At 40.2% G+C, this 13,909-nt stretch overlaps 1 protein-coding gene across 20 annotated transcripts in view; it reads left to right on the forward strand.

The window, feature by feature from the left end:
- LOC101093537 (phosphodiesterase 4D interacting protein) overlaps positions 1 to 13,909 on the forward strand; it is a 220,093-nt gene that overhangs the window by 100,224 nt on the left and 105,960 nt on the right. For all 20 annotated transcript variants that reach the window (XM_023259046.2, XM_023259051.2, XM_023259048.2 and 17 more), the window contains one exon: positions 11,280 to 11,356. In XM_023259046.2, coding sequence (XP_023114814.2) covers positions 11,280 to 11,356 — 77 coding nt within the window. The remainder of the gene's footprint in view (positions 1 to 11,279; positions 11,357 to 13,909) is intronic.

Here is a 13,909-nt window from a genome sequence, read left to right on the forward strand (position 1 = left end):
AATGAATGAATGAATGAATGAATCCCAAGCATGGAGCCGACGTGGAGCCTGACATGGGGTTCCATCCCACAACCATGAGATCGTGACCTGAGCCAAAATCAAGAGTTGGATGCTTAACTGACTGAGTCACCCAGGCATCCCTAAGAATTCACATTTAAGTAATCTCTGCCCCCAATGTGGGGCTCAATTCACAAACCTGAGATCAAGAGTTGCATGCTCCAACTGAGCCAGCCACTTGCCCCTAGGTCTCCTCCGTTTATTACACTCTATTATAATCATTTGGTTAATTGCCACCATAGGCTATAAATTCCCTGAGGACCGTGATCGCCTCTGCCTTGCTCTTTCTAGTGCCTATTAGAGTACCTTGCCCATCCAAAGTAGATACTCAGTAAATATTAGATGAAAATACAAATAAACAAAGCTTACAATCAGCTACCCTGTCCTCTGCCCAATGAGCACCCTTTCTGTCTCTGTCTCTCTGTCTCTTTTTCTCTTCCCCGTGCCCCAACACATGAGCCCTGGCTGTGTCTGTCCAAATATCTGATCACCTGAGAACCCATCCATGGCCTACGTGCCTACTCAGATATGGATGTCTGTGTTTGTCTAACCAAGGTAAACTGGTCCAGGAAGGAAATGGTGTTGTTTTCACACCTCTGCTACAGACTGACATGGGTAGGGCTTCAGTGACCTGAATAGTGGAGTTTGTATTTGGATGCAGATCCTTGTATTTTGTACTGTATAAACTGAAACTTTTCCACTTGGTTTTTTCCGTCTCTTTGGAGGACTGGACACTAAGGCAGTGTCTGGCAGAAGAGTGCCCTGGCCTTGTAGTCTTCTGGTTACTGAGGCTAGGACACTGCCTTACTGTCCTTTCCCTGACAATGAAGGACACTTGTCACATGTTGGGGCCACCTGTGTGTCTAATTTGGGGCTTAACTGTGCTAGTGGATGACAGTGAACCTGGAATCTGTAGAAAGGCAGGGACTGCACTCTGGATAAAGTCTCTCCTCTGCCCTGGGGTCTGAGGACTTTACTGTTTGCATTTGAACACTTTCTGGCTAGGTGTCTCACATCAGCTAAGGCGAGGGATGCAGGCTATATTACAATTCTTATGGGAGACAGGGAGAGTCTCTTTGTATAAAAACAGAAAGCTTTAGGGGTGACTAGTCAAAGACCACACAGTTATTTAATGACAGAACCAAATACTTAGACCCACTAGAGTTCAATTTTTGCTTTAAAACTGGGTGAATGGAAAGAAACTTCATCCATAAAAGAACTCACTTGGAAGCTACTAAAATGTGTTTCTAGGGATTGAGTAGGGACCAGCCATTTGTCCCTTGGTCAGAACACATAGAACCCTTATGAAAATACTCAGTAGTGGGGTGCCTGGGTGGCTCCGTCAGTTGAGCATCTGACTTCAGCTCAGGTCATTATCTCACAGTTTGTGGGTTTGAGCCCCGCATCACATCAGGCTCTCTGCTGTCAGCACAGACCCTGCTTCAGATCCCCTGTCTCCCTCTCTCTCTGCTCCTCCCCCATTCATACTGTCTCCCTCTCTCAAAAAATAAACATTAAAAAAATTTTAGAAAAGACTCAATACTTCACCCTGTTTTATAGATCTATGGCTTTGCCCCAGTGGTTTCAGTGAGGTCCAGAAAAGAAATTTAACTCTGCATGCAAAAAAATATATATATATTGATGAACTACACTTTCCCTGGAAGGGGTATGATTCAAAAAAGAGAAGCTTTTAAAATAAAACTCACCCACTGAGAGTTAGTTTTCACTTTGAATAATCACAAATTATAAGAGGGTCTGCTCACAAGGTTTTGAGACTCTTCCTCCGGCTAATCTATTTCTTCTTGAATTCTTCTAGTTTATAGAATTGCTTTGAAGTGAGACCTGGCCATATTTACTTTTGTCTCAAAGACTCTTATATGGAAGAGCATTCTCCTCTCTGGCTTGTAACCTGCTGTCTTGCAAAGGTGCGATACCCATTTCCTTCACGTGCCAACCCCAGCTCACCTCTTACTACACTGAGACCTTCTAGAGGTCAAGAACTGCAATGGGAAGAACTTTGGTTCCAGCAACTTTTAATCTTTGGGATGTACTTTACTTGCTGATTTTATCAACAAATGTATGCTAGTGTGCAGTCCAGCTTCTTTCTTTCTTTCAGTGTCTGCTTTTACCCCAGAAGCAAACTGTGATAGATACAAAATAAGATATAATCTGTCCTCAAGGTGCTTGAAGATTAATTGAAACACCCACATGCTTGCATGAAGTTAAATACAGAAAAAAAAATGTGAGGTAGGAGTTCAAGACTGGTGATAAACCGTTTATCCCCAAAACAGATAGTTGAGCTATGAGAGCATAGTACTTTTCTAGACATCAAAATCGAGAGGGGGAGCTGGACATTTTAAATAACTCATCAGGGCAGAGTGAAGTGACTGCTATGCTGGAGACAGGCTTCAGATGACCACGCATCGTGATGTACAGGATAGTCCCAGTGTTGCCTGTTGTCCTGGTATAATTATGGTATAAATATAATATTTTCACCTTGAAAAGAGTCCCAGTATGGGTGTTAAATTATAGTCCTCTTAGTTATAAACAAGTGTAGTAGGAGTGAAGAGAAAGGAACTCTTTGTTCTGACTGGGGGGTTGGAGACAATCTCCTAGAGGAGGGAATGCTAGAGTCCAACAGTAGTGAAGAACAGGTATACAAAGAGGGAAGAAGCCATCACAGGCTGAGAGCAGCTCTGGTAGAGACTTGATGACTCCAAAGGACACACACAGGAGTGATTTCTCAATCAGTAGAAGCTCTTGGTTTAGAGGAGAGGAGAGTGGTATCACCAGAGGCTTGAAGGAGCCTTGAAGACTATCTTGCCATAGGCTACCATCACTCAGAGTTCTGGTTATCAGAAAAAATGGCTGCTGGAGGAGCGCCTGGGTGACTCAGTCAGTTGAGCGTCCAACTTCACCTCAGGTTGTGATCTCACAGTCTGTGAGTTCGAGCCCCGCGTCGGGCTCTGAGCTGATGGCTCAGAGCCTGGAGCCTGCTTCCAATTCTGTGTCTCCCTCTCTCTCTGCCCCTCCCCCGTTCATGCTCTGTCTCTCTCTGTCTCAAAAAAAAAAAAAAAAAAAGTTAAAAAAAAAATTTTTTTTTTAAATGGCTGCTGGAGAACCACTGATGGCATCCTGGTCCTGTGTTGGACCAAAAGGGTACAGTCCAAGCTGGGTGAGGTGAGTGGCAGAGAGGGAGGAAGAGAGTGAGTGAGACAATATCGGGGTTGAAGAGACTGGAAATGGTAAGAGGTAAAGTGAGAGAACCGTGAATTAGTTTGAATTCATCCAGTCTACCAGTTAAGGAAGGTGCGGATTCCTCTCCAATAGAGTCTTGTTTGTAATTTATTTCTACATTTCTTCCTTCCTCCCTATGACCCCATATTCATTTGTATTCTGAGACTCTCAAGTTTAAGAGGCACTTAGAGGGAGGTTTATTTTCTTTATCACTCAATCTTGGGAAATAAGGCACCAATGTTCTATATAAGTTTGGTGGCTAAAAGGAGCTACCATAGGGAGCCAAATGCTTTTTTGTTTTATTTTATTTTTTAATTTAATTTTTTTTTATTGAAGTACAATTAACATTCACTGTTATATTAGTTTCAGGTGTATAACATTGATTCAGCAATTCTGTACATTAGTCAGTGCTCAGCATGGTAAGTGTACTTAGCACCTGTCATTGAACAACATTATTACAATATTATTGACTGTATTCTCCATGCTGTACTTTTCATCTCTGTGACTTATTTTATAACCGGAAGTTAACCCCCTTGATCTATTTTGCCTGGGAGCCAAATGTTCTTTGTTATTAGTGATCTTAGTAATGCCAGAAATCAAAAATCAAAAAACAAACAAACAAAATGAACATTTTACCTTTTCATGTTGAAAATGCCCCTTTTGACATTTTATTATAAAAATTTTTGAACATATACAAAGATGAAGAGAACCTCTTATGTATCTGTCCCATGTCCTGGGGACTCGTGTCCTGCCACCCAGCTTCAACAGGTACCAACAGTCTGCTGTCTCTGCCCTCCCCTCCTTACAGCAGCTCTGGGACATCCTAGAAATGTGTCTGGAACGACATTAGAATATACCTCGAACACATAAGGGCTTTGTTTTTTTTCTTTTTTTTTTTTTTTTTTTTAATTTTTTTTCCAACATTTTTATTTATTTTTGGGACAGAGAGAGACAGAGCATGAACGGGGGAGGGGCAGAGAGAGAGGGAGACACAGAATCGGAAACAGGCTCCAGGCTCTGAGCCATCAGCCCAGAGCCTGACGCGGGGCTCGAACTCACGGACCGCGAGATCGTGACCTGGTTGAAGTCGGACGCTTAACCGACTGCACCACCCAGGCGCCCCCAAGGGCTTTGTTTTTAAACATAACGGCAACACTATTATTATTGTACACAAAAAGCTTAAAAGTAATTCCTTAATGTCATCTAATACTTGGTCCATGGTCAATTTTCCCTTTCAAATGTCCATTTTAAGAGCTTAATTTGTATCTCTGAGTCTCGGTGTAGTGCACAGGAGTAGTATGTTTGGCCCTTTTATGGGGAGGGCAGAGGAAGAAGAAGAGGCTGGAATCCTAAGCTGGATTCAGAATTCTTTCTCTTCTTTATGCCTCAGTTTTAGTAACCTTTTGTCTCCAATGGGCTAACAATATACCTCTTAGAGAATGTTCTGTTTAGAGCAGAGAAAATCTTTTAAAGGTTTCAGATAAAAAGTGGGTTTTTTCTGTACAAGTACACAGGATTATCCTGTCACCTTTTTATTCATCCAGCAAACATTGTTGTTCCACTTCTCCCTGGAGTGCATTTGTCCCTGGTTCATTTGCAGTCTGTTGGCTTGCGTATTCAATGTGTTTACTATGCGTCCAAGTGCAAAGCCCTGGGAGGACTTCAGGTTCATCACAACTGCTAGTTTTGTGAGTCAGGCACTGTGCTGGGTACTTTACATAGGTTATTTCATTTATCCCTCACTACGCCCCGCAAGATAATTTTTCTCACCCCATTTTATCACTGAGGAAATTAGGTTCTAAGAGGCAAAGGAACTTACACAGAAAAGGTCACCCAGCTAATAAGTGGCAGAAAGGCATTTGTGCCTTTCTAGGTCTGCCTGCCCTGAAGCCCATATCCCACCATCACAAAGCTGAAAGGCAGAAGCTAACAAAGAGCACACCTGACTAGTTCCAAGGCACCATCATTTTCTCTGTCCCTACGGCAGAGAAATAAGACATGTGTAGATTTACAAAGCCTTTTACAGTGTGCCACTGTTAAAATACAAAGAGAATGATGTGAAAAACCAGAGGCATAAGAAATGACTTTTGGGGCCCCCGGGTGGCTCAGTCAGTTAAGCATCCAACACTTGATTTCGGCTCAGGTCGTGATCCCAGGGTTGGGAGATTGAGTCCTGGGTGGGGCTCTGCACTGACAGTGTGGAGCCTGCTTGGGATCCTGTCTCTCCCCTTCTCTCTGTTCCTCTCCCTCACTCTCACACACACTCTCTCTTTATCTCAAAATAAATAAATTAAAAAAAAATAATGAAATGACTTCTAATGGGGGGTAAAGTAAGGCTTTACAAGGGAGATGGCATTTAAGGATGAAGCTGAAAGAGGGACAGTGACAGGGCAATGAGAACGCATAGGACATGCACAAGAGATCCAGTCAGGCTGGTGGAGTGTGATAGGAGAAGATGAATAGGTAGGTTAAGGTCAGATTTTGAGTGGATTCCGTTATCAGGCTCAGTTGTATAAAATTTAATTGCTGTGTGGTTACAAACCATTAAAAGTTTTTTTTAGTAAAGGGAGTAAACTAATGAGAAATATGCTTTAGGAAAAATTTAAATGGTGGAGAGGCTGAGGTTGGGGAGACCAGTAATGAGACTATTTGCTCTGATCCCAATGAGAAGGAAGGAATACCTCACGGGGTGGTAACCATGGGAAAGGGAGAGATTACAAAGAGATTTTGAAATACCCAGTGCTAATCTTTGTTAGAGAAGCTTGGAGATCGTGTAGTTTTGCTTTGTAATTTAGATATAGTAATGATGTTTCTATATGCTAGATACTGTTCTAAGTGCGTGTGCAATAAGCTATTTGCAATGGTTATCATTTAATTATAACTATTATAAATTCCTAGGACTTTTTGAAACATTTTTATAACAATTTAATAGAGATAAAATTCACATACCATTACAACTCACCTATTTAAAGTGTATACAATTCAATTACACATCAATGTTTCTATACTATTCAGAGTTGTGCAAATATCATAGCAATCAATTTTAGAATATTTTCATCACTCAAGAAAAAACTGCAACTCATTAACCATCACTCCCCAATGCCCCTGTCTCCCCTTTCCCCTTCCTCCCTTCCCCCCAGTCTACTACCCTCCACCAGTCTTCTTTATTTCTCTGTGGTTTTGCCTTTTCTGGGCATTTCATGTAAACAGAGTTATGTTCTTTGTGACTGACTTCTTTCACTTAGCATATTGTTTTCAAGGTTCATCCATGTTGTAGCATGCACCATTCCTTTTTATGGCCAAGTAACATTCTACTGTATGGGTATACCACATTTTGTTTATCTATTCATCAATTGATGGAAATTTTTTAATTATTCTAGAATTTTGCTCTATCAAATATTTATGTTTGAAATAAGTCAGCTACTGAGTGGCACTTGTACATTTGGATTATATAGCAGTTTCTATCTTACTGTCATATTTCCTCATCTACAATGACCTTCACCCTTGTATATGTTACTCACCCATGAAGTTTCCCTGGGTTAGGCCGTATCTGAACTTCCTCATCACTGGTCACCTTTAGTATTTTAGTATTTTTAGAAAATACCTTTATTTATTTGCTTATTTATTTTTATAAATTTCAGTTAGCCAATATACAGTACAATATTGGTTTTAGGAATGGAATTCAGTAATTTCAGCACTTACATACAACACTCAGTGCTTTCTTTTTTTTTTTTTAATATTTATTTATTTTTGAGACACATAGAGTGCGAACGGGGTAGGGCAGAAAGAAAGGGAGACACAGAATCCAAAGCAGGCTCCAGGCTCTGAGCTGTCAGCACAGAGCCCGACATGGGACTCGAACTCATTAACCATGAGATCATGACCTGAGTCAAAGTCAGAGGCTCAGCCAACTGAGCCACTCAGGCACCCCATCAGTGCCCTCTTTAATAACCATCACCCATCTAGCCCATCTCCCACCCACCTCCCTAGCAAATACCTTTAGAATTTAAATTAATTAATATTAAAAGCTCTTCTCTTCTCAACTGGATTGCAGGCATACTAAGTATAAGAAATACATGTTGAACATCTTCATTATTCCCCAAGAGAACTTTAAAGTCCATTTCCACACTAAGAGTGTGTTAAGTGTGGAGGAGAAGGGTCTACAGGAGTCAGGGCAGATCCATTAACACTGCCTGGCTGTCACCCCACTTTTTCAATTTAAACTTCTCCCTTCCCCACTTCTAAAAGTGACTTGTGGAATACTGGTGGGAGATAGTGTACAAACTATTAACCTAGTTAATATATTTGGTAATAATGCTACTACTCTAACTCTGAAAGGATTGATAACATTTTGCATTAAGATTTTTTTAAATTGGTCAGGCAAAAAACCATTTCTCATTTGTAAATAACATTTTAGAATTCACTCTGCTGTAGCTTCTATTGGGGCAAGAAGTTGAAAATCTTGTTTTTAGAAGGGATAGTCACTTTCGGGGTTCTATGAGCAGTGGAACAATTTGTAGAATTAAAATTAAAGAGAGAAGAGTCAGGTAACTGGTTACTGCTGGTTGCTTTTTACCCAGTTGTGTGTTGAACTTTGCAATAAACACCAGGGTGGAAATGACTTGAGAATCCTGTGTTTAACACTTGCTGTTCGGACTCTGGTCAAGTGATTTTTCCCGAAACAAAACAAGCTTCCTACACAGAGAAGTCTGATTAAACACTGTTAATCTATAAACTCATCATTAGCCCAATTCTCAAGCTGTAGGTAATATGGGTTTCATTATAACGAAAGTTTATTGTAGTTCTGTCTCTAATCATTTAATTTTAGCTTCATCACTGAAACTTTCCCTTGAATTAGATGGGGGAATACTCCTCTGGGGACATGTAAAAAAAAAAAAAAAAGAGGCTCTCTCTTCCACCCACCCCCCACCTCAGCCACCCCTTTCTTTCTTGAATACAAAAATTTCTTCAGTTATCTTGACAAAAGAGCTGGCAAGATTTGGTGGTAAAATAAGCAGATGCAGTTAATTTGGGATCCACTCCAGCTGTACTTAGAATTTGACAATTTACATATGAATATTTACTAGTGGAGAATGGATAAATCTGATTTAGTACACAGGGATGTTTTCTGCAGAAAGAGGTTACAGAAGAGGGGTTGGACCGTCGTAATGCTGGAAATTGGCCTGCACTTGCATTTCCACATGGTCGATTTTGTGACACCCATGAAAGTGCTTTGATCCACTGGAATCACTGATCATAAGATTTAGGACCTAATTTGGTGGAGATGAAACTATTTTAGCAGTTCCTTATGAGCCTCATAAACTTCATTGTCGACTTGAGTAGACGTAATGCTGAAGCCTAAGGAAGGTAGTTCTGTTTTTTGTCTTTCCTCTTTATTCTTTTCTTCCTTTCCCTCCTTTCCTTTCTCTTTTCTACTTATCTCAGAAGGGTAATGCTCACGCGAAGACTGTTCAGATTGGGTGTGTATTTGTGTGCAGGTGTCTGGGATATCCTACCTTTGGTGTAACAGTTTTCTTTCCTTTCCATGACATAATATTAGTTCAACATGTGGTTGGTTGAGAACTTCAGCTATCCTAGTCAGAGAGGGCAAATTTTGGTTTTGATGGTTAATAATAGCTAACATTTTCTGAATGCTTACTGCATGCCATGTATTGTGCAGTGTACATTTTGTGCATTATTTCGCTTAATGTTCTTAACATCCTAATTAGTTGGGTGCCCTTATGATCTCCCCCACCCGCCCTTGATAGATGAGGAGGTTGAGGCTTTTAGAGAGGGCATGTGACTTGCCAAGCCCTCATCACCTTCAAAGCCTGTGCTCTTAACCACTATACTTACTGCCTAATACATTAGGCACATTCCCTAATTCTGTAATTTACCACCTTCTACTAAATCAAGCAAAACTTGGTCGTGCTTCCTGAACTGATCTGTGGCTGAAATGCTAGAGCAAAAATGGAGTGCTGGATTTGATTATTGTTTTTATCTTAGAGGAACTCTTTGAGTTTCAATTTCCTTATCTTTAAAATGAGGGGCCTGGAATCTTTGGCCAAATTAATTCAAGTATTGACTCCATTTTCTTATCTAGGATTTGGAAAAGATAGAGCCAACAGAATTTGCATCCTCCAGATTTTGTCTTTTTTCTTTTTCTTTTAATTCCAGTGTAGCTAACATTCCATTTTTTCCTTCCTTCAGATTTAAATACTTTTCCTGGTGGGGCTGAGGTCTCTTGACTGGCACTAGTTAGCTGGGGGACAAAGATAGTTGAGCAGCTGTGTGCAAGGCAGAGTTCTAGGTATTCTAAATGCATTATGTACCTCATCCCATTGAATCTGCACAAAGTCCCCTGTGGAATAGACATTATTATCTTCATCAAAAAAGAAAGCAATCGCAGTATACCTGTGGGAAAACTGAGGTGCATCTGATGAAGTCCATCACATAGTATTGATAAAATTCTCCCTGCTTAATACTATATATTCAGGGAAGGGACTAACTCATCTCTGTGTACTCTGCTCTAAGCCTTAATAAAATAAATCTCTGACTAGTATTTTTAGACCCCTCTTTAGGTTCCCCTACACACCTGCTCCTCTTTTACTGTTCCCTATTTTAGTTACTAGTGTGCATTATCACCCACGTGCTAGAAATCTCGGCATTGTCTCTGCTCCTTCCTGTCTCTCCCAAAGCAGGAAAGCCTCATGGATTCTGCCTTGGAAATGCCTTTTGAGTCTTTCTCCCTGTGCTTCTTTGGTGCCAGGCAGTCCCTGTCTCTAATCTGAGCAGTTGCCTCCTGATTCATTCATCTTCTTTACATCTACTATAAACTCCTTCCTCAGGTAGACCCGATCATGGCAATATTTTGCCTAAAGCTCCCTGATGAGTTCTTGTTCTCTACTGACTACTGTTCAGTCTTCTTAGCATGGCTTTCACAAACTAGTTGCAAACTATTTTCTATACTCCTTTCCCACTCCTCATCAGACACCAGGCCACTGAAGCTGAACAATCCATGGACGTTTCACCAAATCTCTGTTCATACTTTACCTCTCTTGGGATGTTTTTATTTCCTTTTTCTGCCTGTCAAGTCACAATTTGTTGCTGTTTCACCTCAATAAAAATTAATTGTCCCCTTCATAGATTTACCATCCGATTCCCCTCTCAGCTTAAGCAAATGCAATTTATGGAAGTCCAATGTAACAATAAAGGCAGGGTGTTGTTTTCAAAAATGTTCACAACATAATTTCTCTTTTTTTTAAGTTTATTTATTTTTGAGAGAGACAGAATAAGTAGGGGAGGGGCAGAGAGAGAGAGAGGGGGAGAGAGAGAATCCCAAGCAGGCTCCATGCTGTCAGCACAGAGCCTGATGCGAGGCTTGAACTCACGAAACCGTGAGATCATGACCTGAGCCGAAACCAAGAGTTGGATGCTTAACCACTGAGCCACCCAGGCACCCCACAACATGATTTCTTTAAAAATTAAATCCCCAGTTATATTTAAATATAATTCTATATATAGCAATTTGACATTTTTTACATAATAAAAAAATTATATTATTATTATTATTATTTTAAAGTAGACTCCACGCCCAACTTGGGGCTTGAACTCATGACCCTGAGGTTGCAAGTTATGTGATCTACCAACTGAGCCAACCAGGCCCACCAAGAAAAAATTATTTTAATATACATGCCGTTGTCCAGCGCTTTAGAGAACCAACAGGCTTGGGTGGTGTTCGTCATCCAGGGACAATAATGAATGGGTTGGGAGAACGGATGAGTAGCTCCAGGGAAATCTGAAGCTGTATAGTCCATTCTTGACTGGGATACTGATCTATCTGAATCTCCTTTATGTCAAGAGGCATGAAGAGAGCTGGGATAGAATGAGAAGCTGTGAACCAAGGCAGGACTCAAGTAGGAACCTGGTTCCAGGATAGAGGGTCTGTGGCAGTTAATGATGATTAATGCCTGTGTGCTTTTCAGAACATCGAGCTGAAGGTTGAAGTAGAGAGCCTGAAACGAGAACTCCAGGACAAGAAACAGCATCTAGATAAAACATGGTGAGTTGCAGTTTGAACCAATTGAGCTCTTGGTTCTTTTCAGAGTCTGGTTTATTAATCTGAGAACAGTAGATTTGAAGTCAAATTCCTTCACCTTAACTCTGGCATTTGAATGCTGTGTCCAGTTGAGGAACTGAAACAATGTGTTTTCTTTCCCTTTGGCTCTCTCTGTTACTCAATCTGACAGGCCTTGCATAGATTGGAAATTCACCAGGCCTAAGATTATAAACTTCCTTTTCAATAATCTGCTAGTACCATCAAGGGCTGACATAGATTTGGGGGGAATGGGACACTCTCACACACTGCTCGTGAAAGTTTGAATTGTGGCAACATGTTTGGTATGTGGCACTGGCAATGAAGTGAAAAATACACATTTCCTTTGACCAGATAATCTCTAGAAGGAATCTATCCCTCATAAATAAAAGCATGAGAATGAAAGAATAAATGTAGAAGTATTTTTACTGCATCATTATTTATAAATGGCAAAAAAACACTAGAAACAGCCATCTATCAACAGGGCAATGGTTGAGGACATTTTGACATAACCATACTGTGGAATATTATGCAGTCATTTAAAAGAATGATTTAGTTCTGTATTCTTTTCTTGGTGGGAGTCCCTGATAGACTAAGCAAGGGGGAAAAGTACTGGGTGATGTTTATGGCATAAGGCCCTTTGTTAAAGGCAGTCTCTTCTGTGTCTACCTGTCTTTGCTTGATTATACACAGAAAAAAACTGGAGGGTTATATCCCAGACTCTTTAACATTACTTGTTTCAAGGAAGTGAGGTTAGAGTTTTTGATGGGGAGAGGTCTTGTTTTTTTTCTTTGTATACTTTTGTATTCTTTATATACTTTTGTATTGTCAAAATGGTTACTTTTATAATTTATAGTTTTTATAATTAAAAAACCCTTAGTTTTAAATGACAAGTATTGTTAAAATTTCTATTCAAAATAATTTTTAGATTCCATCCTGGAATTAGTATACATTCAATCTGACCTGGCATTGTTTATCTTTACAGTACTTCTTGATATGTAGGATGACAGTCCAGCAAGATGAGAATACTCAAAACTAGACTCAATTATATACACGATGCTGGTATTACTAAAGACTTACTAAGGCATTAAGTAAGCTTAATAGACTTGGAAAACATACAATGATTGAGAAATAAATTTTTATATTTGTGTAATGGTTTTTTAAAATGTTTTATGTCAGTTCAACTTTTAATTAGGTGGCATTATCCCTATTTTTAGAAACGAGAAAACTAAGGTACGTTAAAGTCTTCTCAATTGAGTGGCAGAGCCCACATCTTCTGGCCTCAAGTTCAAGGCCCATGTGACTTTACAACAGCTGTCGCCTATTAAATCAGGCAGTCCTTGCTGAGTTACTCAGAAAATGTATAACTTCCATTCTCAAGATATTGTAGTTAACTGTTGTTTATTGCGTTTGTCACGGAATATGAAGTCAAGGTAAAAACTGATGATTCTTGAGGTCTGCATATTTACAGGTCTTGGGCTGTTTTCTTGAGTTGTGTCCCTTGTACAACCAAGACCCTCGACTTACCCAAATCTGTATAATAAAATGGGAACTCAAGATAAATATAGCCTCTGGGGTGGTGCCGAGTAGTGTCCGTTATCAACCAAAGAATCCTATAATCCTTGGGAAAGTCCCCTTTGGTCTTCATAGACACAACCTTCTGAGCCAGATATTAAAGTACCCCTGGGCTTGGATGGAGCAGCTTTGATTTATCATGAACCTGTGAAGGCTTAATATTGTTCTCTGCCCTGAGAACAAGAAGACGGTCCATGGTTCTCAACAAATGGCTTAAAACAGGAATAAAACCAAACCGGAATTAAGATCATTCAGCACCTGATACTGCCTCCAAATTGTTAATCCTCAGACATCCAAGGACAGCTGTTGTTAGCTATAAATAAGCTGGTGACACCTTACCCCCTACATGCTAGCGCCTGGACATTCATTCCTGAGGACATCAGAGAAGCAAAACTGGGCCAGAACCCTGACCTTCCACAGATTAAATGTCTGTTCTCTGCATGGGACCATGGGAAAACTAGATAGAACTCTGGATCGGCAGGCCAGATTTAGGATAGACTGTGGGTTAATGACTAAAGGAGGAGAGCATTTCTATGGCTGCCTAAATGGATATTCCGTCCCAGCGACCTAAATGGTAGGAACACTTTAAATTCAAACAGCAAGAACGGCAGAGAATTAGCAAAGCACTCTGGGAGAACAGTCTAAATGGAAGAGACCAAGGACAAATGAACACGGATGTTGAATTCTGAACCATTTGATGACTGCCCACCTCCCAAATGAAAGATTCTCCTCTTGAAGCAATAGCAATAATGAAGCTTCTAGAAAGTCAAGCAATAGCAATAATGAAGCCTCTAGAAAGTCTGATTGACAAGCAACAAAAAATTAGAGTTCTGAAAGATTACCAGAAAAGTTGGAAAGAGCAATTCCACAAATAATTGCAGAGGGAAAAATGCTTCATTTCAGTGTGACTCTGAATTATTGAAACAACTTTTAACGGGTCCACTT

Source organism: Felis catus, chromosome C1 (assembly GCF_018350175.1).
Source record: "Felis catus isolate Fca126 chromosome C1, F.catus_Fca126_mat1.0, whole genome shotgun sequence".
Taxonomy (NCBI): domain Eukaryota; kingdom Metazoa; phylum Chordata; class Mammalia; order Carnivora; family Felidae; genus Felis; species Felis catus.